The sequence below is a fragment of the Panicum virgatum genome, chromosome 5N, assembly GCF_016808335.1.
Source record: "Panicum virgatum strain AP13 chromosome 5N, P.virgatum_v5, whole genome shotgun sequence".
NCBI lineage: Eukaryota > Viridiplantae > Streptophyta > Magnoliopsida > Poales > Poaceae > Panicum > Panicum virgatum.
In genome coordinates this window covers 64,020,221-64,044,015 of record NC_053149.1, presented here as the reverse complement: position 1 = coordinate 64,044,015, position 23,795 = coordinate 64,020,221, and the positions used below count along the sequence as shown (strand labels likewise).

The following is a 23,795-nucleotide window of genomic DNA, read 5'->3' as shown; positions in this document are numbered from 1 at the left end:
CGATAAAATTAGAGTTGGCACGGACCAGTCACTCCTACCGGCTGGTAATATGATCCGCCTGATTATCCCAAGTAGTATGGTCGTCTTAGAGGCTACCCATACCAAATTCTGCTCCATGGCGTCATACATACTTTCTCACGTTTGTAATCTAATTTTATTTGATTTGGGAATCATAATTTTTTTTGTAAAAGATCCACGAATTTTTTTGTTCTTTTTAATTTAAAGGCATGCATGTCCAGTGGCATGCGCACATAAGCTCTGCGCCCTCAACTACACCAGGATATGTCTCCTGGATTACCATCACAATGATGTATAAATAGTTGATCAAAGTTTTAGGCAATACTATGAGTCAAAGAGAATAAAACTTAGTAGGTGAAATTGTAAGAAAGTAGTGGTATATTATGAGCGGTGAGGGCCGGAAAAACGACCACTCTGCCTCTACAGCGCACCGGTCGCGGCCAGATCGCAGCGGAATCGGAATCGGAATCGCGCGCATGATGATGGGTGGCGAGCGGCAAGCACGAGGCCTAATCCGTCGCCGGGGGTTGTCAAATAAAGCGCGACGGGCCGGAGCGGAGACCGACCGGCCGGCCCGGACCGTCCAGGCAGGCGTCGCGTCGCCGGGATCACATCGGCGGCGCGGCGCGGCACTGCGCCGCGCTGCCGTACCCCGCGGGGCGTGCCGCGAGGAGCGCGGACTGAGAGAACACGAGGCGCAGGCGCTGGCGCGTCGCCGTTCCCAGCGTGGTACGCGCGTGTCCCCCTCTGCCCCCTACCGGCCCGAGCCTCGTCCTCGGTTCTGCACTGCCGGCCGCGCGACTCTGACGGCGGCCGGTCACCTCCGTTGCCCCCGGTGCCGGACCGGAATGTGCCTCGCGTCCTTTTGACGGACGTCGTGGGCTCGTGGCTAGGCCAGCTCCTCGCTCGCGGCACGGCGGCGCCATGGACATGTGCTCGTCGGATCGGAGACACCGGACACGTGACAGCGGCTCATAGGGGCGCACGATATTTTTATCGTACGGGACACGGCCCTGGCGCTGGCTGGAGTTTTCCTGCCGTGGCTCCGGGCAGCAGCGTGCGTCCTCGGCCCATCGATTGTGCAATCAACGGTCGATCAGCAGGCGAGGCGTTGTGCGCTTGGACGGTAACCTGGAGCTTGCGTCGGTTCACGACGATGTGCATGGTCCGGGCAAAGGCTGCAGTGAGCCTGCGTATGTACTTTTTGTTGTGCACTAGACTACTCCTTTTGTCCACGTGTACGTGCTGACAAGAGAGCACTGTACGTACTGTACCATGAACGGCACTGTAGTTCCGTGTACCAATCTGTCTGAACTTGCTGCGTCCTACCATGCATCCATAGACCTGACCCTGAAACGTCTCCTCAAAAAGGAACAATGGGGTTGTGGAACAAGAGGTCAGGATCCGTAGTCTCGTCACGTTTGCAAATTGCAACACCGGGATCGTTTGTCTCTCGGCGTGGCCGCAAGCCAAGTGCCTGCTCGACCGACGTACTCAATGGAGCAGTAGTTAGTACCACTGTTTCTCTTCGACAGTCCACTCCACGGATTACTGTTCCAGTATGGCAGCAGAAGAAACATCGGGCATGGACTCTGGCTTTGTTTAGATGCGAAAAGTTTTGGGTGTAATGAATTGTAGCACTTTCATTTGTATTTGGTAATTATTATCTCGTCATGGATTAACTAGGTTCAAAAAATCCGTCTCGCAAATTATAATCAAACTGTGTAATTAGTTATTTTATTTAATTATATTTAATACTTTGTTTAAAGATTTGATGTGATGAAAAATCTTGTAAATTTTTAGAATTTTGAGTGCATTTAAACAAAGCCTCTGTTACTACCTACTCCATGCACGGCAGCATCGAAAAGGAAATAAGGCTGCGTGCAGGGACGGGGATTGCCCGGCGAGAGCCGAGACATGCAGACATCTGATGACACGAGTGCTGGTTGCCATGCCATGCATGGATGCATGCACACAAACTGTATACAAAAATTACTTTGCAGGAGAGTTCTACAAGCTCATCTGTATAGGCATCACCACCAAATGGATTCAAAATGGCGGCACACGGCTTGCACGCATCGCAGCAAAAACTCAGGCGGCCGCGCCGACGGTGGCGCCGGCGGCGAGCCTGGACGAGCCGTAGAGGGTCTCCTCGAACCGGATGATCTCGTTCTTGGAGCCGTAGGCCACCTGGGTGCGCTCGTCGAGCTCGTTGATCACCTTGTCCAGCACCGACTGCTTGCCGTCGCTGCTGTGCCCGCCGGCCTTCTCGATCAGGAGCCCCAGCGGCGCCACCTCGAAGAGGAGCCGCAGCTTGGCCTTGGCGGACGGGGACGTCACGTTGGTGAAGATGCCCTTCTCCTTCACTATGATCTGCGTCATCGATCACAGCCATCATGCATGCGTCCGTGGTCACGGTAGTTCTGTACGCTAAAGGCAGTGTTGGAGTGGACCTAAAGTGGACTCGGGGCACTGTGGGGAGAATTGCTGCGTGTTGGGCATGGCCTTGCTTAAAGCAGACGCCGGTACAGCCCAACACAGTCACTGGCACGGGCTTGCAGTAGCACTACAGTTCCAGACATTTACTGGCACGAGCCAAACAAAATTCTTGCTCTCGAAAGTTTGCTTTGCCTTGTCAGAGAAATGGACTCTCTGGTGCGAAATTGTAGAACTGATTGACAGTTTGGTCATCATGTCACTGTTCAGTGTTGGAACTTCTAGTACTGAATAATGCGTACGATGAACTACTACTGCCACGGCATTTCAGGAGTACCATGCAAGCAAGTGAGCCTCTTTGATGATGTTTGCTCGGTTTCGGGAAGAAATATGTTTTGTGCATTGTAAGATGCGAAGCATAATTGCTGAAGCTAAAGGTTTTTTCTGACATATACATACCTGGTTGACATCTGGAACCATTCCTCCAGTGTAACGCAATGTGTACTTCTCCTTGACGTAGTAGTTGATGAGCTGCAAAGATACATTTCGCACATGTCAGACTGACGAAAGGCTGTTCTTATAGGATAGACAGGTAATCAAGATCTATCAGAAGAAAGTGAAAACAGTAATGACTGCTAGGAGAGTACACCTTGTCGTACTCAGGGTTGTCAAATGTTGCCCTCAAATTACCAGGAGAGAACATCTTCCCCTCCCCAATGGAGGTGGTGTCCTTGACATGCTGCCATTTACCTGCAACATTCGTCAACACCTCGGTTACACTTGCATCCCACACTGCGACTCCTCTGCAAGTCAACAGTGATTGCGAATTCAGGGCCACCTTCGTCGAGGAGGAGGAACTCGTGTGTCCCGGGGCAGTCCTTGAGGGCGATAACGTAGGTCGTGCGGGGCCCGTAGATGCCCATCGCAGCGGCGACCTGGTCGCCGCCGGTGACGCCCGTCAGCTTGTCGCCGGGCCAGACACCGAAGATGGTTCCGACGGTGAAGTTCGTGTCGACAATGCTGGAACCGTCAAGGGGATCGAACGCGACGCTGAAGCCACCTGCGGGATTGGTCGAAAAATTATGCCGGTCTGAATCACAAGCCCTCAATTGCTCTGTTGCTTTCTGCATGCCTACGGTCAAAACTAGAATATCCTTAGTTGTTGTTACAACAAGGGGCAAAGTTTAGAGAGATCAGCGGGTATTACAGTTTGGTTGTTACAATCTAGAAGCAGCATCTAGAACTAGAATCCAAGAAGGCAGAATGCTACTTTGGTAAGGCATAATGCTGCTGATTTGCAGTTCCATTTCTACAGTGTTCTGAAGATGCAGAAGAGCTGCGTAACAGCAGTGCTGGGCACTGCACTGCACGTCTGAAACTCTCTAATTGAGGCAAGAACATATTGGGGGTAGTAGCCGGTCTCTCCTTTGCTGTTTGAGTTTTGTCAGGTTACAAATGCTGGAAGCTTTGGTCATGCACAGTGAGGAGAAGAATGGCAGTACCGTCAACTGGGCCACCCATGTCTTGCAGCTCGGGGACTTCCTCAGAGCACGCATACTTGCACACATGGGAGTACTCCAGAGCCTGCGGGCAGAGCGAGAACAGGCATGAGGGAACGGAAAAGAACCGTTGGGTGTGAGGCAGACAAACACAGTGCGAGATCAATCGTTTCGCACATCGAAGAGGAGCTTGTTGGCGAGCATGTCGACGGCGAGCTGCTCGTCGCCGAAGGAGTTGACGCAGGCCGTGCCGCCGCAGGACGCCGTCCGGACCTTGAACGCGATCGTCCTCATGGCCTCCCCCATGCAGGTGAGCAGCCTGATGAGGTTCTTGTCCGGCGTCGCCTTGGTCAGGAACTCCTCCTGCCACACCACAGCAGCAGCGTCAGCCTCGTTCGTGGCATGGCACGACGCGCACACAGCTCATATATACTGAGGGCGACCGATCCACATCCACACGCACCAGGCTGTCGCCGATCTCGCACCGCGCGCTGAGCGCCGCGCGGCTCGCCGCCTTGGTCTGCCTCGCCGCGAGCGGCCGCGCCGTGTTCACCCGCACCGACTCGCCGTAGAACGCCGTCGGCGGCCTGGACGCCTGCCGAGCGCACACACGCGACAACAGTAGCCGTCAGCAAAAGCTCTCATTCCACAGTCGCCCGCACGTGCTCCCGCGCTACTCCGATCCTCCCAGTGGAGCGAGAAAAAGAGCGCCGTACCTTGGGCCTGTACGACTGCGAGAAGGACATGGCGGCGCAGCAGGCCGGGGAGCGCGTGGCGCCGGTGGCCGCGCCGGCGGCCGCGCCGGCGTAGCTCGCCGCCGCGACGGTCTCCATTGCTCTCGCGGGTGTGGTGGTGCGGTGGTGCCCCCCGGACGCTCGCGAGCAGGGGCGTAGCACGTTTGGGGGGCTCTGAAGGTGTTAGAATTGTCCGCGTGCGCCAAGGTTTCGTAGCTCAGCTGGTGCGTGCTTTCAGGTAGGTAGGAGGGAATGGATCACACGGGGGATGCACGTCTGGACCAGATAAACCGGCCGCCGCCGTGGCGCCACGTGGCGGTGGAGAAGATAGAGCGCGGGGCCGCGGCTGCGGTGCACGGCGACCGTCCGTGGGTTGTGTGGCCACGCCGGGACGAGCGGCGGATCGGTTCGGCCCGTCGCCGTAGTTTGCCGTTTAGGTTTGGTTCGGTCGAGGCGTAACGCCAAGCGGAAACTGGCTCCTCCTCCGTTTGTTTCCTGTTGGGACTGGCCATATTCGATTCCGACGTTTAATTACAAGGACCTGGCTACGAGGAGAGAGCTTTCCCCGATAACGATGGGTGAAGTCACCATCTCATATGTTGTATATGAGCTATGATGCGCAAATGGCCATATGCATGTAAATTCTTATGCTACAATGTTACTTTTTTATTTTTACGGAGTGTAAAATTTACTTTTTTAAATAAAAAGTACGGATCAGGAAAAGTTATGTTTTTTAATATTAATATACTACGAAATTACTTTTTTCGTAATTTTAACAAAGTACAAAGTTACTGTCCTAGCATTAGATCCCTTAAAGTATACTCAAGGTAAATATGACAACTTTCCTCAACATAAGAAAGAGGGCTCTCCTTTGAAGACTAAATAGATTTATGCTAACTAACAAAAATATGCCCATGCATTACTACGAGAAGCCATATAAATATATATTGATTAGTATATAAAAATATATATGTTATATTATACACCATATGTATTTTATAATAATATAATACATATCAGTTGAGGACGTTGGCCTTTTCTATTTTACTCGCCAAATGCTAATCCTAAACTGTTTCGGATCGTTAACATACGGTGACCCGAATTCCAACTAGAATTCCGATTGACGGAACAAGGAATCATTGCTTGCTTTTGTAATAAGAAAGTAGAGATAGAGATTACAATTTATCACATGATTGTATGTTTCATATGTTGTTCTTTAAAAAAAATATTTTGCCGTTGTGATAGTTTAACTGTTTAAGGCGGTTACTTGCGTAGCATTCCGCGCATGCTTCAGTATTGAATCACTTCCATTTCGAGATCCATACAGGATTTAGAATTTGCGAGATAAAAGAGTATAATATAGGTATTGAATGTAAAACAAATAACAAAATTGATCGACCAAATACTGGCATTGAATTGAGTATGGCCACGTCTCAGCTAAAGCATTTATATGGAGAAAACTCTATTTGGAAAGGCCTAGATGGTTGTCAACAAGGCCTAAATGGAGCCTTGGCTACGGCCCGGTCGAACTAATAAGCACTCTCAAGCTCAAAAGCCCCTTCAATGGTTTTGGCTACAGGTGTACTTCTCAAAAAAAAAAAAAACTACTACAGCTACTACTACAGGTCGTACCTCTAAAAAAAACTACTACAGGTGGTAACTTTGTAGGGTATCATTTCAAGCCGCCCTAAAAAAAAAGTATCGCTTCAAGCCAAGTAGCCAACCCTTACTAACTAACCAGATCACGATCTGAACGCCCATTCAGTTTTCAACATGCAGCAAATTCAGAATCACCAACCGAATTGTCACACTGCGCAGAACCTGAGCAAATCATAAAGAGAAGAAAAACGCCACACAAAGTTTCAGATGCATGCGCAACAAACAGAAACTGAAACAACTGCCCGAGATCAAAACCCGGAAAACCACGGCGTCATCAATGCACAGCTCCGGCTCGCCACGCGTGCCCTAGCGCCCCGCCGCCGCCCTCCTTTTTTTCGACACGAGGCACGTCCCCAATTCCATTACGAAAACGGAATTACAGAGTTTAGAGTTTGGAGAAACAGTAACAGCAAGAAAAGACAACAGCTGACTAACCTGACTTTCAAGCTAGCAAGCTGCTAAACTAGTTCAACGCACCTAGGATTCCTAGGCAGGGAATAGTCATCGCGAACACAGATTACAGAAGTTCAAATAAACGAGACCTCAGCACCGCGGCAAGCAAAGTTCAAACCAACTGCAAAACTCCTAGGAATCCTAGGTGTTGACGCCTAGGATTACAAAAGACGCCGCCGCCCTCCTGGTCGAGCCACACGTCGATCGCGTCGCCGTCCTCGAGCCCGACCTCGTCCGGCGTCTGCGTGGCTCGTATGTGGCGGCCACCGGGGTCCAGGAACCGGACAGCCTTGGGGTCGAGCGAGTGCTTGCCGCAGAACATGTCAATGAGCCGCCGCAGCTTCACGGTGCGCTTGACGCGGAAGAACACGTCCTCGGCGAACTGGCTGTGCACCTTGATGTTGATGAGGGCGCCGCCGTCCCCGCCAGCCTCGGTCTTCACCGGCGCCGTGGCCGTGCCCCTCGCCTCCTCAACCCCGGGCCCTGCATTCGCCGGCGATGATGGTGGCGTCATCCTCCTCACCTCCCGAGTTCCAATGGAACTGGTGTTCCTTGTTAGTTTTCGTTCCCACCAGTTATATATGCAGCACGGGAGCCAACTAGCCTATACGGTTGTCATATAGCCTTCCAAAAATCCAAACCGATCGAGGCGTGAATATCTCGTTAGTTTCCAGAATTATCCAACCATTACTTAACCCCTCAGCGATTGATGTTTTGGACTCTGACGAAAATTCAGCAATCAACACCGACCAAATGCCATGCAGATCACACAAAGTTCATTGACACCGACCAAATGTTACGAGCCACCAGGTTCCAAACAGATCATAAGACAATAACATCACCGAAAGCTGAGATGCATCAACGACAAACTGAGAATCACTGCGATAAATCAAACCCACCAACAAACTGACGAGGTATTACTGGCTGATCAAGTCTTAAAAGGCCTCTCCTTTCACGCAGAACTCTGGCTCGCGTGCAGCGGAGCGCCGGTGCCGCCGACCTGGTGGAGGAGTACTTCGATGGTGTCGCCGTCGTCGAGCCCGACCTCGTCCGGCGTCTGCGCGGCGCGTATCTGGCGGCCGCTGGAGTCCAAGAACACGACGGCCTTGGGGTCGAGCGAGTGCTTGCCGCAGTACGTGCTGACTAGCCGCTCCAGCTTCACGTCGCGCCTGACGCGGAAGGACGCATCAGCGGCGGTCTGGCTTCGAACCGTGATGTTGATGAAGGAGCCGTCGCCGCCCGCCTCGGCCTTCACCTTCACCGGCCTCTCCTCCTCCTCAACTTCAATCTGACGCGCTACCTTTGCAGGCGTGGTGCCCGTGCCCCTCACCTCCTCCTCCTCCTCCTCGGTCCCGCGCCCTAACTTCACCGGCGTGGTGCCCTTGCCCCTCTCCTCCGTCTCAGCCCTGCGACCTACTCGCACCAGCGTGGTGCCCTTGCCCCTCTCCTCCGTCTCAGCAGCCCTGCGACCTACTCGCACCGGCGTGGTGCCCTTGCCCCTCTCCTCCGTCTCAGCAGCCCTGCGACCTACTCGCACCGGCGTCATGCCCGTGCCCCTCTCCTCCTTCTCAGCCCCGTGCCCCAGCTTCGCCGGTGACGTCGTCGACATCGACCCTCCTCTCAGTCTGGCCTTTCGATCTGATGTTGGTTTCACTAGGTCGCGTGTTCTGCCATTCTATGCCACCGCCTTATATAGGATTTCAGCAGGCTACAAGGAGCAGGATCCTTTGAGCTATACTATCCTTCCAAATTCCAAGACTGATGACGGCGTGAAGATCGAGTGCGCGTGGAGATAGGAACTTTGACCACCGAATCAGAAGGCCCGCGCTTGCTCGGCTCCCAATGAGCTCCCCTTGCTGACGCCAACTGCGCTTCCGGTCCATGGCCGCCTCTCCCGCTCGCTGCCCTCCAATGGTGGCGTCGTGGCCAAGGCCGCCGTCACCCGATGTCAGACAATGGTCGAATCTGTTCAGGGGCTCAACGATGTCACCCGCCGTCACTCGTACTAGTATGTGCTAGATGAGTTCGTGGCGCACTGAAGATGGGGGCAAAGGCCAGGAAGAGAGAGGAGGCAAGTGGGAGGAGGGCAGGAAGCCATGGCGCCGCCGCTGCTGCTGGCCATGGGATTTGGTTTTGAGCCGTGACCGCACGACACGAATACGACAGCCGTGCTCTTAGAATTTGAGCACGATGGACTATATGGTACGCTCCATATTTTGAATTGTGTTTGGGCTAGCACGGTACGAAAATAGACCGTTAGACTGCGTGTTGCTTGCTGTTCTATTATAACTAGGCGTATGGCCCGCGTATTTGTGCGGCTAGTATTGAAAACTCAAAAATTTGAATATCGTTGTATCCTTAATATTTTTTAAAGATTATATTATTTGTTACCATACATCACCCTATTCATTATCGTAAATTATGCCTTATTGTTGGTTAAAACAATTCAAATATGATCTACCTATAATAACAATTTGATTGATTTGTTTAGCTTTAATAATATTATGCATATAATTATTCTTGTTTTCTTTTTATTTTGATTAATTGTTGTTAGCTTTAGTTTTTATTAATAGTATATGTTTGTAACTGATACATAGTTAAATGGTATTTTATATTTAATTTTCCGTAATTGCATTGGTGGGTGATTCTTAATTAGGCACACAGGTATTTTAGACTAATTTTTATCATAATGACAGTGGTGGGTAAGACTAATTTTTATCGTAATAGCAGTGGTGGGTAATTTTTATTTTTTTATTTTTCTCCGATTAACATGGGGATTTCTAAATCTTGAGAGCAAACGTGGAGACTCGGTTTGTTGGCCAAATAATAAGATAATAGTATATGTTTATAACTTATACATAGCTAAATGATATTTTATATTATTTTTTTTCATAATAACATTGGTGGGTAATTTTTAATTAGGCACAGGGGTATTTTAGGCTAATTTCTATCGTAATAGCAGTGGTGGGTAATTTTTTTAATTATTTTTCTTCGATTAACGTGAGAATTTCTAAACCTTGAGAGCGAACGTGGAGGCTCCGTTTGTTGGCCAAATAATAAGATAATAGATAGTTAATATTGTTTCCTAATTAACAACTATGGAAGGAGTTGAGATTATCTTTATAATAGTACATTATACTCTTACCCTCACTAGGTAGCTCTATTATAGGGTATAAGGTTTTTGATGAGGCAGTGTCGTAATGCAAAACAGAATTAATAAAGCATATTTTTTTCTGAAATCTTTCTCTTTTATTTTTTCATATTAGTTTCATTTTTTTCTCACAGTCGGTAGTAGTAGCAATGCATAGCTTTAGTGGGTCATGACCATCTATTTCTATAAAAACGACTACGTAAACCGTCTACAAGTATCTTGAGGGTCGTGATTGGACCAGCACAGCATGAAAGGCGTGCCGTGAACTATGCATGACTTTGGTAAAAGACTTTTTGTGCCAACATGGCACAACATGAGGCACAAGAGGGATGTGCCGAGCCGACACGACTAAGCTCAAGTACCACCTCTCTATGTGTGCCACTATGTCCTCCCTCGCAGAGGCCTCCATTGGGAGAGGAAGAGGATGGATCGGGGAAGGAAGGATCGAGCAAGATATAAAAGCATGGGGCCGGCGTGTCAGCAAGTTAAGATAAGAGAGATATAATATAAAGGTATGTTAGGCTATATGAAAATACAGCAGTCTGCGAGTGGGTCCAAAATTGTCGGATACGTAGAAAATGATGTATAATGGTATGAATTTAAATAACTGAATTGTAAGTCGTATATTTACAATAGCATACGTCGATTAACCCTAGAATTATATGCTACGCCAGTCTATAAAACATTAAAAATAACACAATGCATTTGTATGAGTTCTATCCGTGATTTTAGTTTCATTTTCTTGCCGTGACCTCAAATTTACTGACCTCAAACAGCAAGGGATAACGCACACGGTTCACTTGCCCCCAACCAAACGAGTCCACAACGATGCAACGCCTCCCGAACCGTCTCGGCTCCTCCCTCCTCGCCGCCTTTTCCCTCCGCCACGGCCACGGCCGCCTCCTCCGTACCACCGCCACATCACCTCCGGCCCGCTTCGACGCCGAGAGTTACCTCGCCGCCACCTGCGGCCTCACACCATCGCAGACCCTCAAGGCGTCGAAGCACCTCTCCCACCTCGAGACCCCAGATCAGCCGACGCCGTGCGCGCCTTCCTCGCCGGCCTCAGCCTCTCCAAAGCCGATGTCGCCGCCACCATCGCCCGGAGCCCGCGGTTCCTCTGCTGCAGCGTGGAGGAATCTCTCGCCCCACGCGTCTCCCAGCTCCGCGACATCGGCTTCTCCACTCCCCAGATCGCCCGCCTCGTGCCGCTCGTCCCCCACGCCTTTGTCAGCCCGGCGTACGTCTCCCGGCTCGCGCTCTTCCTGTCCTTCTTCGGCTCCTTCGACAGGCTGCACGCCGCCATCAGGAGGGACGCCAGGCTCCTCACCCGCAGCGTCGAGAGAGTCGTCGAGCCAAAAGTCGCGTTGCTCCGCCAGTGCGGCCTAGCTGCTCGTGACATTGCCTACGTGGTCTCCCTGGCCCCGCGGCAGTTTGCCGGGTCCCAGGAGCGCCTCGAGGCCGCCATAGCGCGCGCCGAGGAGCTCGGCGTGCCCCGGGGCACACCAATGTTCCGCCACGCCCTCGTCGTGGCATACACTGTCCGGTGGGAGAACGCCACCTCCAAGATGGAGCTGCTCAAGTCTCTCGGCTGGTCCAGCAGCCAGGTGGCGATGGCGGTGGCCAAGATGCCGTGCATACTGAGCAGTTCCGAGGACCGGCTGCGGCGTGCAATAAGTTTCCTGACCAAGGACGCCGGCATGGAGGTGGAGGCCATCGCGCGGGGGCCAGCGCTGCTCAAGTTCAGCATCGAGCAGAGGCTGGCGCCCCGGCTCAAGGTGCTGAAGCTTCTCAAGGAGCAGGGGTTGCGGTTGGGTGATCGGGCCTTCTACCCCGTGGCCTGTATGAGCAGCGAGGCGTTTCTCAATAAGTTTGTGCGTCCCCACGCGATGATCCTCCCACCTGTCCTCATTGGCGCCTGTGGCGATGCTACTGCCCGTGGTGGGGAAGCGCCGGCCGGAACTGCATCCTGAATGGAAGGAGTGTGGGGATTTGCCGCGGTCGCAGGAGGAGGGAGATGTTACTTTGTCACCTATTCTTGAAGATGCCATTTGTATTAGCTCGGGAGAGACTCGATTGGTATGGTGAGTGTAGTGTAATGCTAATTTGCTGATGTCTTTCTAGCATCGGTTACTATTTTCTGAACCTCGGTGAACATGTGCGAGATTTGCTAGTCAGTTTGTATTCGACATTGTTATAAACCAGGAGGAAAGCTATGGTGATGATCCACATGAACCCTTTTTTGTTGGAGTAATTATTCAAGCTTATTTTCCATATTTTTACGCAAATGGTATCAACTAATTTCTTGCTTGAAGGCCTAGATTTTCTTATTTAAGTCCTAGTTCTGCTGCCTAAAAAAATGTGTATTGCTCCCTGGGAAAGAAAGGGAATGCACGTTGCTGCCTTCATTTTTCTCTCTCACATAACTCTACCATTAGCTGCTTCTATGTAATTAATTCAAAAAACAAGCTGCTTCTATGTATGCATTTAAGTAATTTTTAGGTTGCCCAACCTGCACTTTGTCGTGTACGGTACCCCCTCCATAAGATCTCACGATTTTCAGGGAACAGAGTAAACATAAGTCAAGGAATTAATCTACCCTTGAACTAAAAGAAGGAAGAGAGGTGGTATTGTTTTATTTTGGGATGAAAGCATCCAGGTTAATTTATTATCGATTGAGGAGCGCTATATCGATGTGTCAATTGTTGACGATCCTAATGGAGCTCCCTGGAGGGCTACTTTTATTTATGGAGAACCCCACGTTGCGGACAGACACCGCATGTGGGAGATTCTGCAGCGTCTTAAAACTAGATCCCAAGAACCATGGGTGGTGATTGGCGATTTTAACGAGGCGATGTGGCAATATGAGCATTTTTCGAACACTAAACGAGGGGAAAGGCAAATGGCGGAGTTCCGGGAAGCTCTTGATCTCTGTGGACTAACTGATTTGGGTTGTTCAGGTATTCCATGGACATATGACAATAAAAAATCGGGCGCACGGAATGTAAAAGTTAGGTTGGACAGGGCTGTAGCTACACAAGATTGGGCTAATCGTTTTTTTTTATGCTTCAGTTACCCATCTAACATCCCCTTGCTCAGATCATTGTCCCCTTCTTCTCTGTGTTCAACAAGAACAGGCTCAGCGACGGGGAGGAAAGCAGTGCTTCTATGAGATTATGTGGGAGAGAGATGCCTCCTTGGGTGAGCGCATTTCTCAAGCATGGGAAGGAGAAGGCAGCAAGGGTGACCTCGGCACAATTAGTTCTGCACTCAGGGGTGTAATGAAGGAGCTGAAGGAATGGAGTTCCGTGCAGTTTGGTTCAGTACGCAAAGAGCTGGAACGGCTCCGCGCTCCGCTTGCTGAGCAGCAAGCTAATGGGAATGATGATCTAGCTGTAAAAAATACAATTAGAACAATGAATGAATTGCTCTATAGAGAGGAGATGATGTGGCTGCAGAGATCACGCGTCTCCTGGCTAAGAGAGGGTGACCGTAATACAAAGTTTTTTCATCAACGAGCAGTGTGGCGAGCAAGAAAAAACAAAATCAGGAAACTCAAAGGGGCTGATGGAAACTGGTGCTCAGATCGGAGTACCATGGAAGGTATGGTTAATAACTATTTCAGCAATTTATATACTAATGACCCTTCAGTTTACCCGCAGGAAGTTGTGAGCTTGTTTGACCAATGCATAACGCCAGAAATGAATGAAACATTGTGCAAGGAATTTTCAGAGGAAGAGATCGGTGACGCCTTATTCCAAATAGGGCCACTGAAAGCACCTGGGCCAGATGGGTTCCCTGGCCGTTTCTTCCAAAGGAATTGGGGGGTGCTTAAGAAGGATATCGTTAACTCAGTAAAACTCTTTTTTGCAGAAGGCCGGATGCCGGAAGGGGTAAATGACATAGCCATAGTGCTAATCCCTAAAACGTCTCACCCAGAAACATTGAAGGATTATAGGCCAATCAGCCTCTGTAATGTGGTTTATAAAATTGTGTCAAAATGCTTAGTAAATAGGCTTCGACCATTGCTGGAAACTGTTATCTGTGAGAACCAAAGTGCTTTTATTCCGGGCCGTTTAATTACTGACAATGCTTTGATTGCTTTTGAGTGTGTGCATGCCATCCAACAGGACCGCGCAGATCGGGATAAGTTTTGTGCCTATAAGCTGGATTTAGCCAAGGCGTATGATCGAGTCGACTGGAGTTACTTGCAACAAGTTTTGGTGAAGCTAGGCTTTCATCGTACATGGGTATAGTGGATTATGGAGTGTGTTACCACTGTACGTTACTCAGTACGCTTCAATGGTGTCCCTCTGGATACCTTCCAACCGACTCGAGGACTACGGCAAGGCGATCCGCCTTTGCCCTACTTGTTCCTTTTTGTAGCAGATGGACTGTCAAGAGTGTTGAAGCACAAGGAAATGTCGGGAGACATGCAAGGTTTAAAGGTATGCCGGCGTGCCCCTGCTATTTCCCACTTGCTTTTTGCGGATGACAGTTTGTTGTTCTTTAAAGCCACAGTTGAGCAGGCTTTGCAAGTGAAGTCTACATTGGCAACCTATTGCAGTGCTACAGGGCAGATGGTAAATTTTGATAATTGTTCACTTATGTTTAATGACAAACAAAATGATAACACTATTGCCTCTATAAAAAGTGTGCTGGAAGTTCACAAAGAAGTTTTTGAAGCAAAATATTTGGGCTTGCCGACACCAGAAGGTAGAATGAAAAAGGAGAAATTCCAAACCATTACTGACAGAATGATTAAAAGGAATGATTAAAAGGTGTCATGCTTGGGCTGAGAAATGCCTGTCAAGTGCTGGCAAGGAAATTCTTATTAAGTCTGTTGCTCAGGCAATTCCTGTATATGTAATGAGTGTGTTCCGTCTCCCTGGATCCACTCATGAAGCTATGACAAAGTGCATAAAGAAAGTTCTGGTGGGGAGAAGCGCAGGGAAAGCGTCAAACACATTGGATAAGCTGGGATAAATTCACCAAGTCAATAGGCGATGGAGGATTGGGATTCAGGGATCTTAAGCTTTTTAATCAAGCACTGTTGGCACGGCAAGCATGGAGGCTAGTGGATAGACCTGATTCCCTGTGTGCTCGGGTGCTGAAAGCGAAATATTTCCCTAATGGCAACCTGATGGATACTGCGTTCCCATGTGACCAATCACAGACATGGAAAGCCATAGTACATGGCTTAGAGCTACTAAAGAAAGGTGTTTTATGGAGGATTGGGTCAGGTGAACATGTAAGAATATGGAGGGACACATGGATTCCACGGAGCTGGTCACTGAAACCCACTGGCAAGAAACGTTCTAGCCGGCTCAAATGGGTGTCCCAGCTAATTGATCCGAATAGTATGGAGTGGAAGGAAGAAGTAATTAAACAGGTGTTTTGGGAACATGATGCAGAGCACATTTTGAGTATTAAGCTCCCATCCAGGCCCATGGAAGATGTCTTAGCATGGCACTATGACAGAACCGGTTTGTTCTCTGTCAAAAGTGCTTATCGTTTGGCCCAGGCACTGGAGGAGGAAGAAAAAGGAGGGCATCAAAGTAGCTCGGCAATTTCAGAGGGCAGACCATTCTAGAAGGCCTTTTGGAAGATTCCCATACCACACAAAATCCTTATTTTTGGGTGGAAAGCTATCAATAATGGTCTGGCTACCCAGAGCAACAAAAGAAGGAGAAGGATAGTCATGTCCAGCTGCTGCGAGGTGTGTGGTGTGGAGACAGAGTCAACGAAGCATGCTCTTATCAGGTGCTCACATGCAACGGCACTCAGACAAAGGATGCGACATGAATGGAATTTGCCGGACGAGGAACAGTTCAATCTCTTCACGCCGGAGAAGCTACTAGACTGGTTTTTGAACTTGGGAATTGATGTAGGTGCACAAGTTCTACTGTTGTTCTGGAGGACGTGGTATGTTCGAAATAAATTGACACATACTACAGACAAGTTATCTATTGAGGGATCTACTCGGTTCCTTGATAAATATTGGTTAGAACTGTGCAATGTCCGGCAACAGAAAAGCAGCTTCGACAGCAAAGGAAAAGAGCCGGTGCTGGACTCTCTGATTACAAAGAAAAAGGGCATGCCCATGGTGGTAGATACTTCCTGGGAACCACCCCCTGCTGGATGGCTAAAACTGAATGTGGACGGAAGCTTCTTACCTGAATCAGAGGAAGGAGGAATTGGGATGGTCATCAGAGATCAGAAGGGAGCTGTTCTCTTAACAGCATGGAAGTATATTAGAAAGGGTAGAGATGCAGAAGAGATGGAGGCCCTGGCTTGCAGAGAGGGTCTGCAACTTGCACTGGATTGGTGTAAGCAAAGTCTAATCTTGGAAACAGACTGCAGGTCACTCGTTGGAACATTGAAGAAGCGGGAGCGGTACAGATCGCAGCTTGGCTTCATCCTGGAAGAAACACTGAAGTTGGGTGATCAACTCCCGGAGTGGAAGATAATCCATATGAAAAGAGAGCGTAATGGCGTTGCACACGAGCTCGCTCAGTTGGCACGGCGAACGCGGCATTCGGCGGTTTGGCGTTTCGCAGCTCCCACTATTGTTGAGCAATTGATTGCTCAGGATTGTAACTCTTTCCCTGAGTAATAAAAGCTTCTCTTTTCATCGCAAAAAAAAGAAGGAAAAGAAAGACCAACGAAAAAATACAGAATAATAACAAGTTTCATGGGCCCTAATGGGCTGACTGCCCTTGTATTTTCGGCCGGCGTATAGGAAAGTCACCAAGGCCCGCGCACTTGACACGTCACTCCACCAACCCACTTCAGCAGGATCATCACTTCCACTCCGGGGGCTCCCCCTCCTTCCCCTTGTCCCCCGTGACTCCGCGACGGAGAAGACAAACGATGACGCCTTCCGGCCAACTGCTCCCCTTGGCCCGCCCGCCTCCGCCGCCTCCCGCTCCTCCAGTCCTCTCCAGCCGCCGCAGCCGGTGCCTGCCTCCCGCCCGCGCGCACGCCCGAGGCTCGCCTCCGCCTCTATGGCGGGCCCACCGCCTCCACGACCGCTTCCTGCATCCTCCTCCGCAGTTCCGCGCTCCGGCCAGGGACCCTCGACCTCCAACGCCTCCAGGGGTTTCGGCCGCCGGAGGAGGCGAGGCTCAGGCGGCGGCGGTGGCGGAGTTCGTGACGTCTGAGAGGGTGAAGGTGGCGGCGATGCTGGGGCTAGCCCTCGCGCTCTGCAACGCCGACCGTGTCGTCATGTCCGTCGCCATCGTGCCTCTCTCCCAGGCGTACGGTTGGACCCCTTCATTTGCCGGCGTCGTGCAGGTACCCGGCTTCCGATTATTCTGATGAATTTTGTTTGGCTTCGCCTGAGCTAGTGACTACTGCTATTATTCTGATGAATTTTGTTTGGCTTCGCCTGAGCGAGCTAGTGACTACTGCTAAATACTGAATAGGCATTCTCATTAAATTGTCTGTTTTCTAGAGTGCTCAATTGCAGTAATCACCGTATTAATGATGTAGTGTTATGTTAGAAATATTGATTGAAATGATTAATTTTGAGTGAAAGCGTGCTTACATGGCTCGAGATGACATGTTTGCACTTTGCAGTGTCATATTAGTTCCTTTGTTCTACAAACGTAGAAAAACACTGAATATGGTTGATAAGGTTTGAATTTTCACACAAAAGTTTTGCAGCACTCAATTTTTCCTGCTTATTTCCCACTCAGGCTGTTGTAGTGCAAGTAATTACAGAGAAATGCACATTAGAAAGTAAGGGCACGAGTTTGCGCATCTTGTTTGAACAATATGGTGACGCCATTGTGTTTTTGGCACTGCAAACAGTCATCCTTCCTTTGGGGGTATCTGATGTCGCCGATAATTGGTGGAGCGCTTGTTGACTATTATGGTGGAAAGCGAGTCATGGCTTATGGTGTAGCCTTATGGTCCTTGGCTACATTCCTGTCTCCTTGGGCAGCTGGTCGCTCTATCTGGTTATTTCTCTTTACTAGAGTTCTGCTGGGTATTGCAGAAGGAGTGGCACTCCCAAGCATGAACAACATGGTGTTGAGGTATTTTCTTTTGTAATTCTATTCCTTTTGATTAGTTGTATTCATCTCTAAGCTTTTCCCTACGACATATTGCTGTTTGGCTGGGGCTTCATTTCTGTTAAGATTTATGTAACTGCTTGCATTGGGCCTTTTCGTACAGGTGGTTTCCTCACACAGAAAGATCTAGTGCTGTGGGTATTGCAATGGCTGGCTTTCAGCTTGGCAATACCATTGGATTACTTCTATCCCCAATCATCATGTCACGAACTGGGATATTTGGACCTTTTGTGATATTTGGATTATTCGGATTTCTGTGGGTGTTGGTGTGGATACCGGCTATATCTGGCACACCTGGTGAACATGCACAAATATCAGCATATGAACTGGAGTATATAACCAAAGGTCAGAAATTGGTGAAGCCTCAAATTGGAAGTGCAAAAACAAAAAAGGTCCCCCCCTTCAGCAAACTACTTTCCAAATGGCCAACGTGGGCTTTGATAAGTGCAAATGCCATGCATAGCTGGGTTACTCCTATAAACATCTTATTTTCACCAATTCTCTATACGTTATGCCATACAAAGACACATTTTATGGACAATATCTTGAGTGTCGTAATATTTTTCAGGGTTATTTCGTCATTCTTTCATGGATGCCAGTCTATTTCAAAACAGTAAGTCTTTGTTCTGCTTCAGTTTTCTTTGAATATATAAATTAATACTCCCAGTATTCAGTTCGATGTTGTTTTCACACTGATCAGATATATCATGTCAATCTGAGAGATGCTGCATGGTTCAGTGCACTCCCCTGGGTGATGATGGCAGTTTTAGGTTATGTGGCCGGTCTTGTCTCAGACATGCTAATTAGAAATGGAACAAACATTACTTTAACACGGAAGATAATGCAGGTATGTTGATTCAATAAAAATAGTAGCAGAACAGTCAGCAAAGTATGTTTGTATTATTCAAACAATCTTTGCACCCTCCACATTGTTACTGTTACCAAATGTGACATACTTCCTGGTATGCTGTGCTTTAACAACTGGTAATTGGTTTCACAAGATACATCAACCAAACATATGTTAAATATTAATGAACATCGTCAGTTCACTTTCGTTGATATCAATTTCTTTTTTAAGTTTGTCATTTCAAATGTATGCATTAACTGCAGGGATTGAAACTAAACCTGACTATTTGATATTTCTTCCTGCAGTCAATTGGCTTTCTGGGTCCTGGTATTGCTTTGCTTGGTCTGAATGCAGCAAAGAGTCCAATCATCGCTTCAGCTTGGCTTACAGTTGCTGTTGGTCTGAAATCCTTCGGCCACTCAGGTTTCTTAGTAAATCTACAGGTAGTTAAATTTTCATAGCTTAGTTAAGTGATGGGATATAGTCACTATTCTTCTCAATTGGATCTTATTTTTCTCATCTGATTCATTCTTAAATATATCAGGAGATTGCCCCACAATATGCTGGAGTCCTACATGGTACTAGATAGTAAATATGTTCCTCCCTCGCTTCAGTTTTTTTTTTTTGGGGGGGTGGGGTTAGAATTTCATTTGGTTTCACTAACTAACTTTAATCTACAATTGTGCTGTGACAGGAATGTCAAATACAGCTGGGACATTTGCCGCCATTTTAGGAACTGTTGGAGCAGGGTTTTTTGTTGATCGGATGGGTTCTTTCCGTGGATTTTTGATATTGACGTCGCTCCTATACTTCAGCAGTACTCTTTTCTGGGATATATTTGCTACTGGAGAGCGTGTTGATTTTGATGGCACTGGCTAGCATTGATTTTGATGGTACTGGCTAGCACCTGAGAGGAACTTCACAGTTTCTATCGAGCACAAAATGAGGATTCTGGACGGTGCTTTACTGCCCTCTCTGCGAAACCTCAAGTTCTATGCACATGAGGTTGAAGAGCTTAAGTTATGACTGTACAGCATTGGTTTTGACTTTTCAAAGTATCCAATGAGTTTATCTTGGAAAGTCAGATAAGTGGTGGGTGAACACATGGAACTGGCTTTGAAGATCATGCTAGATTTTCTTGCAGGGTAACCTCGGACCTCGGAATGTGTTTTGAGTCAATGAAACCTGAATATGTAACTTAGAATAAATAACAGGGTAGGAGCTCGACCATTCATGGCACCCAAAGTAGTAGAGATCTGAAACAAATTTGCAGGCTAGTTGGAAGCTGGGAAACCGGGGAAATTGGGTGCAAATTCCACGAAATAAGTCGTGAGCTTTAAAATCATAAAGCCTCATGGGTCGGGGGATAATTTTCCTTATTCTAGAATAAAATGCATGCAAAGAAATATGGAGAAGACCCTTGACGGGGAACAAAGAAGGATATGTACATTGATGAAACATTTGTAAAATTCCAATGCGTTGCTATTCAGTGTTGGGAATGTCAGCATATCCTTTCAAAAAAAAAAAAAGAATGTCAGCATACATCGATGCCACTGCAAGTTACTTCTTCGAGACTGATATGTAATCAAGACCAGAGTCAACTGTTCCATTTCGTCAGAAAAGGAAATATTCTTGGAGGTCTGAAGGCCTTATCAGTCCCAATGACATCAAGAAGAGAACGCTTCAGCGCAAGCCCGATGCCATGGTCCATTGGTCCACTACCTCTCCGGCTATGAAATTGTGGACATACCTACTCTGAGTCTCCGATATCCTCCACCAATAGAATTATTGCAACTGTAGTTGTCACACGCACGTTTACTCAAGCCATAACTCCTAACCTCATTGGCTTGACCTGAAAAGTGAAAACCCATTTCAACTACCTCTTTATGATAATAAAGATGTATGCACCCAGTCAAACTTGAATCGGTCCCCGAGTCTACAAAACATTATGCGCGAGCAGCTGTTTCAAGCTATCTTCGAAACCCATCAGCTATGCAGGCAGCTCGCAACCGGGCATCCCCCACCAGCCATGGAGGTTTCTCTGGCTTCGACAGTGAGTTTCAGTCAGATCCTGGGTTCTCTTGGACTTCCACCTACACACCTCGTTCCCGTGTGGTCAACAAGAAGGTAAGAAGCTCAAGATCAATCCGGGGAAAAGCTGCAGCAATTGTAGGGTCATGCGCAAACTGCTTCGCTCCTCGATCTGAAACCAACGAAGCCCATGAGAACCCACCAATCAGTGGCCAGGATGTGTCTATCAGTCCCAGTAAGCTCACCTTCTTTTCTTCATTCATCCATCATGCAGTAGTTACTAGCTAGTCCTGAAAAGAATTTTGCAATGGTAAGTGAATATTTATCTTGTGTCCTATTCAGATGAGCCATATCTGGTCTTTAAGATTTTATATGAGAAATGATTTTAATCACGATAGTGCAAAAAAAATTGTACTAAATCACCAATACGGAGCAATCCTCATCAAGCTTCAACTTATGATTACAAATATCACAGTATAGCCTGATGTTTAGTCAACCCACCAATAAATTAGAGATTACTGGGACTCCTGGTCTACAATGTGGGTTTTCACGTGAGGATTGTATTCTTAATCAACTGTTCGATTATTCAAGCAAAACTGAGTTCCGATTAAGATGGTTTCAAATTGTTTCTTGCAGTCTCCAGAATATCATCAACAAGTAGCACAAGCAATAATATATCCAGACAGAGAGGCGATAGCAGCCAAACAAAGTCATGGCAAGAACAGTTCTCATTTCAGGAAATTTGCATCGCTACTTCAAACTTTAGTGAGCAAAACAAAATTGGGTTAGGTAATTTTGGCACTGTGTATAAGGCAAAGCTCAGGGATGGGTCCATCATAGCTGTAAAGCGGGCTACTAAGGTTTGTAGGTGAATTGCTTCAACACAAGAAAGATTGTACATATTTACTACAATGAATTACTTGCAGTAATCAAATCAAGAAACAAGTTCTCATGCAACATCTGTAATCTGCAGAACATTCAAGACGGGCACCTATCAGCAGAGTTTAGGAGTGAAATCCAGATGTTGTCAAAGGTCGAGCATTTGAACTTGGTTAAGTTTCTTGGGTATGTGGAATACGAGGATGAACGCCTAATTCTGGTTGAGTATGTAAAAAATGGAACACTCCGTCAACACTTGGATGGTACGTCAAACATGTGCAATAGACATCCTTGAATTTTTAATAATTTTGTTTTTTAATGTAATGTAGCAATATTGTCAAGATGGTAAAAAAATATATAAAGTTATAGAATCCACTTATTTGTTCAGCCACCAAATAGAGAATTGAGTGGAATTAAATGCATTGAAGTATTGTTTACAAATACGAAAGTCACTCGTGATCTTCTAAATGCTAATCTACTGAAAGAGATCTAAAATTGTGTGCATGCTATTCAGATTAATCCTATGGTTTTTCATTCTTTGTATTTTAACCATTTTTGCATTTATATTCCTAGTTCCGATCATTTTTGTTTTGGGGACTCAAATTATGTTGTAGGATGTAATGATATCAATCTTATTTACCCATAAGATTATAGGGAATTTATAGATACACTTTGCCATCATGCAGGGTCACAAGGGGAACCATTGGAATTTGCACAGCGTCTCAACATTGCTATTGACATAGTTCATGCCATTGCCTACTTACATGGTTATACAGGTACCCACACTCTATAAAATCTAAATCACCCTCCAGACATAGCACACATATGTATATATTCATATTCGGCATGACCCAACAAGTGCATTTTTTTTTTGGATTATGGAAAAAGTTCCGGCCTTGATATAGTCAAGGCCTTGAATGTTCATACATCAGTTCCCTATATGCTACAAACAGCATCGAAGTCACCATCTCAGAACATTCTTGATCAGAACTTTGTCTGACAGCCACGCAACGTCTCTATTGCCACCTACAACAGACTACAATTTTTCAGCATCCTAATGTCGACAAATATTTTCCTACAATGGGCGTGCAGATCATCCTATCATCCACCGTGACATCAAGTCATCCAACATTCTCCTAACAGAGCACCTGCGAGCAAAGGTTGCCGATTTTGGCTTCGCACGCCTAGCCCCCGAAAACCCTGAAGCGACCCACGTCTCAACACTAGTGAAGGGGACAGCCGGATATGTGGATCCTGAGTACCTGCGCACGAACCAGCTCACCGACCGCAGCGACGTCTACTCCTTCGGCGTCCTCCTCGTCGAGCTCATCACCGGCCGACGCCCTATCGAGCGCGGCCGCGGCCGCAGGCGCCACCAGCGCCTCACCACCGAATGGGTAAAGCAAGCACACCTCCTAGACTAGCGCTTCTGACAATGAAATGTACTGCACGTGAGGTGTTTGACGAAATTACCGCGTTGGCGCAGGCGCTGCGCAAGTGCAGGGAGGGCGACGCGGTGGTGGTGATGGACCCCCGGATGCGGCGGACCAGCGCGGTGGTGGCGGCGGTGGAGAAGGTGATGGCGCTGGCGGCGGAATGCACGGCTCCGGAGCGCGCGGCGCGGCCGGCAATGCGGCGGTGCGCCGAGGTGCTCTGGTCCGTGAGACGCGACTTGCAGCAGGAGCAGCAGCGCGCGGCGGCCGCGGCCGCGAGCGCAGGAGCGAGGCGGCGCGATGGCTCGACGTACGCACCGCCGTCGGTTACGAGTTTGAGGCAGGAGAGGTTCGAGAACTTGAGATGATCTGCGAGCTGCGGCACGATGGAAATTTCAAATTAGTTCGAACGACTGTAAATTGTGGTCGACTTGGCCGAAATAGAGTACCGTGAGACTGTTTTACTGTTTGAATTCTCCTAAAAGGAAATTGAGTCCTGCTTTTGCAAATATATAATTTTGTTCGTTTTAGTACTGGTATATATAATTTTAAAACAGTTAGGCAACACGTAATCGTT

General features: G+C 48.0%; 5 protein-coding genes across 5 annotated transcripts; 3 read left to right on the top strand and 2 right to left on the bottom strand.

Moving 5' to 3' along the window:
* Positions 1-1,949: 1,949 nt before the first annotated feature.
* Positions 1,950-4,981, bottom strand: LOC120673537 (sedoheptulose-1,7-bisphosphatase, chloroplastic). The gene is made up of 8 exons (XM_039954416.1): positions 4,670-4,981; positions 4,417-4,548; positions 4,131-4,316; positions 3,957-4,038; positions 3,293-3,514; positions 3,104-3,204; positions 2,914-2,985; positions 1,950-2,391 (listed from the first exon to the last, which is right to left on the bottom strand). Exons 1-8 carry the CDS (start codon positions 4,784-4,786, stop codon positions 2,110-2,112), a joined length of 1,194 nt encoding a protein of 397 aa, XP_039810350.1. The 5' UTR covers positions 4,787-4,981; the 3' UTR covers positions 1,950-2,109.
* A 1,714-nt stretch (positions 4,982-6,695) lies between these two features.
* LOC120676934 (small ubiquitin-related modifier 1-like) lies at positions 6,696-7,330 on the bottom strand. The gene has a single exon (XM_039958281.1). The coding sequence runs from the start codon at positions 7,311-7,313 to the stop codon at positions 6,912-6,914; it is 402 nt and encodes a 133-aa protein (XP_039814215.1). The 5' UTR covers positions 7,314-7,330; the 3' UTR covers positions 6,696-6,911.
* A 1,565-nt stretch (positions 7,331-8,895) lies between these two features.
* On the top strand, positions 8,896-11,923 carry LOC120675060. Its single transcript, XM_039956152.1, has 2 exons — positions 8,896-8,939; positions 10,981-11,923. Exons 1-2 carry the CDS (start codon positions 8,896-8,898, stop codon positions 11,921-11,923), a joined length of 987 nt encoding a protein of 328 aa, XP_039812086.1.
* Positions 11,924-16,725: 4,802 nt separating this feature from the next.
* On the top strand, positions 16,726-23,748 carry LOC120672374 (calmodulin-binding receptor-like cytoplasmic kinase 2). The gene is made up of 12 exons (XM_039952734.1): positions 16,726-17,246; positions 17,766-17,992; positions 18,132-18,641; positions 18,729-18,875; positions 19,181-19,318; positions 19,420-19,453; positions 19,570-21,141; positions 21,543-21,766; positions 21,880-22,048; positions 22,472-22,561; positions 22,878-23,182; positions 23,272-23,748. The coding sequence occupies exons 7-12, from the start codon at positions 20,778-20,780 to the stop codon at positions 23,584-23,586; spliced, it is 1,467 nt and encodes a 488-aa protein (XP_039808668.1). The 5' UTR covers positions 16,726-17,246; positions 17,766-17,992; positions 18,132-18,641; positions 18,729-18,875; positions 19,181-19,318; positions 19,420-19,453; positions 19,570-20,777; the 3' UTR covers positions 23,587-23,748.
* Positions 16,735-23,684, top strand: LOC120672373 (probable anion transporter 3, chloroplastic). Its single transcript, XM_039952733.1, has 13 exons — positions 16,735-17,246; positions 17,766-17,992; positions 18,132-18,495; positions 18,597-18,641; positions 18,729-18,875; positions 19,181-19,318; positions 19,420-19,453; positions 19,570-21,141; positions 21,543-21,766; positions 21,880-22,048; positions 22,472-22,561; positions 22,878-23,182; positions 23,272-23,684. Exons 1-8 carry the CDS (start codon positions 16,824-16,826, stop codon positions 19,752-19,754), a joined length of 1,563 nt encoding a protein of 520 aa, XP_039808667.1. The 5' UTR covers positions 16,735-16,823; the 3' UTR covers positions 19,755-21,141; positions 21,543-21,766; positions 21,880-22,048; positions 22,472-22,561; positions 22,878-23,182; positions 23,272-23,684.
* Positions 23,749-23,795: the final 47 nt, after the last annotated feature.

Excerpts from the sequence above, each read along its gene's own strand:
- LOC120673537 (XM_039954416.1), bottom strand. The coding sequence starts at position 4,786 with ATGGAGACCGTCGCGGCGGCGAGCTACGCCGGCGCGGCCGCCGGCGCG. Across the intron at positions 4,549-4,669 it reads CGCAGTCGTACAGGCCCAAG|GCGTCCAGGCCGCCGACGGC; the intron begins GTACGGCGCTCT and ends TGCGCTCGGCAG. Across the intron at positions 4,317-4,416 it reads GCGAGATCGGCGACAGCCTG|GAGGAGTTCCTGACCAAGGC; the intron begins GTGCGTGTGGAT and ends GTGGTGTGGCAG.
- LOC120676934 (XM_039958281.1), bottom strand. The coding sequence starts at position 7,313 with ATGACGCCACCATCATCGCCGGCGAATGCAGGGCCCGGGGTTGAGGAG.
- LOC120675060 (XM_039956152.1), top strand. The coding sequence starts at position 8,896 with ATGGCGCCGCCGCTGCTGCTGGCCATGGGATTTGGTTTTGAGCC. Across the intron at positions 8,940-10,980 it reads ATGGGATTTGGTTTTGAGCC|ATCAGCCGACGCCGTGCGCG; the intron begins GTGACCGCACGA and ends TCGAGACCCCAG.
- LOC120672373 (XM_039952733.1), top strand. The coding sequence starts at position 16,824 with ATGACGCCTTCCGGCCAACTGCTCCCCTTGGCCCGCCCGCCTCCGCCG. Across the intron at positions 17,247-17,765 it reads CATTTGCCGGCGTCGTGCAG|TCATCCTTCCTTTGGGGGTA; the intron begins GTACCCGGCTTC and ends CACTGCAAACAG. Across the intron at positions 18,876-19,180 it reads TAACACGGAAGATAATGCAG|TCAATTGGCTTTCTGGGTCC; the intron begins GTATGTTGATTC and ends TTCTTCCTGCAG.
- LOC120672374 (XM_039952734.1), top strand. The coding sequence starts at position 20,778 with ATGCACCCAGTCAAACTTGAATCGGTCCCCGAGTCTACAAAACATTAT. Across the intron at positions 21,767-21,879 it reads CTGTAAAGCGGGCTACTAAG|AACATTCAAGACGGGCACCT; the intron begins GTTTGTAGGTGA and ends TGTAATCTGCAG. Across the intron at positions 22,562-22,877 it reads CTACTTACATGGTTATACAG|ATCATCCTATCATCCACCGT; the intron begins GTACCCACACTC and ends ATGGGCGTGCAG.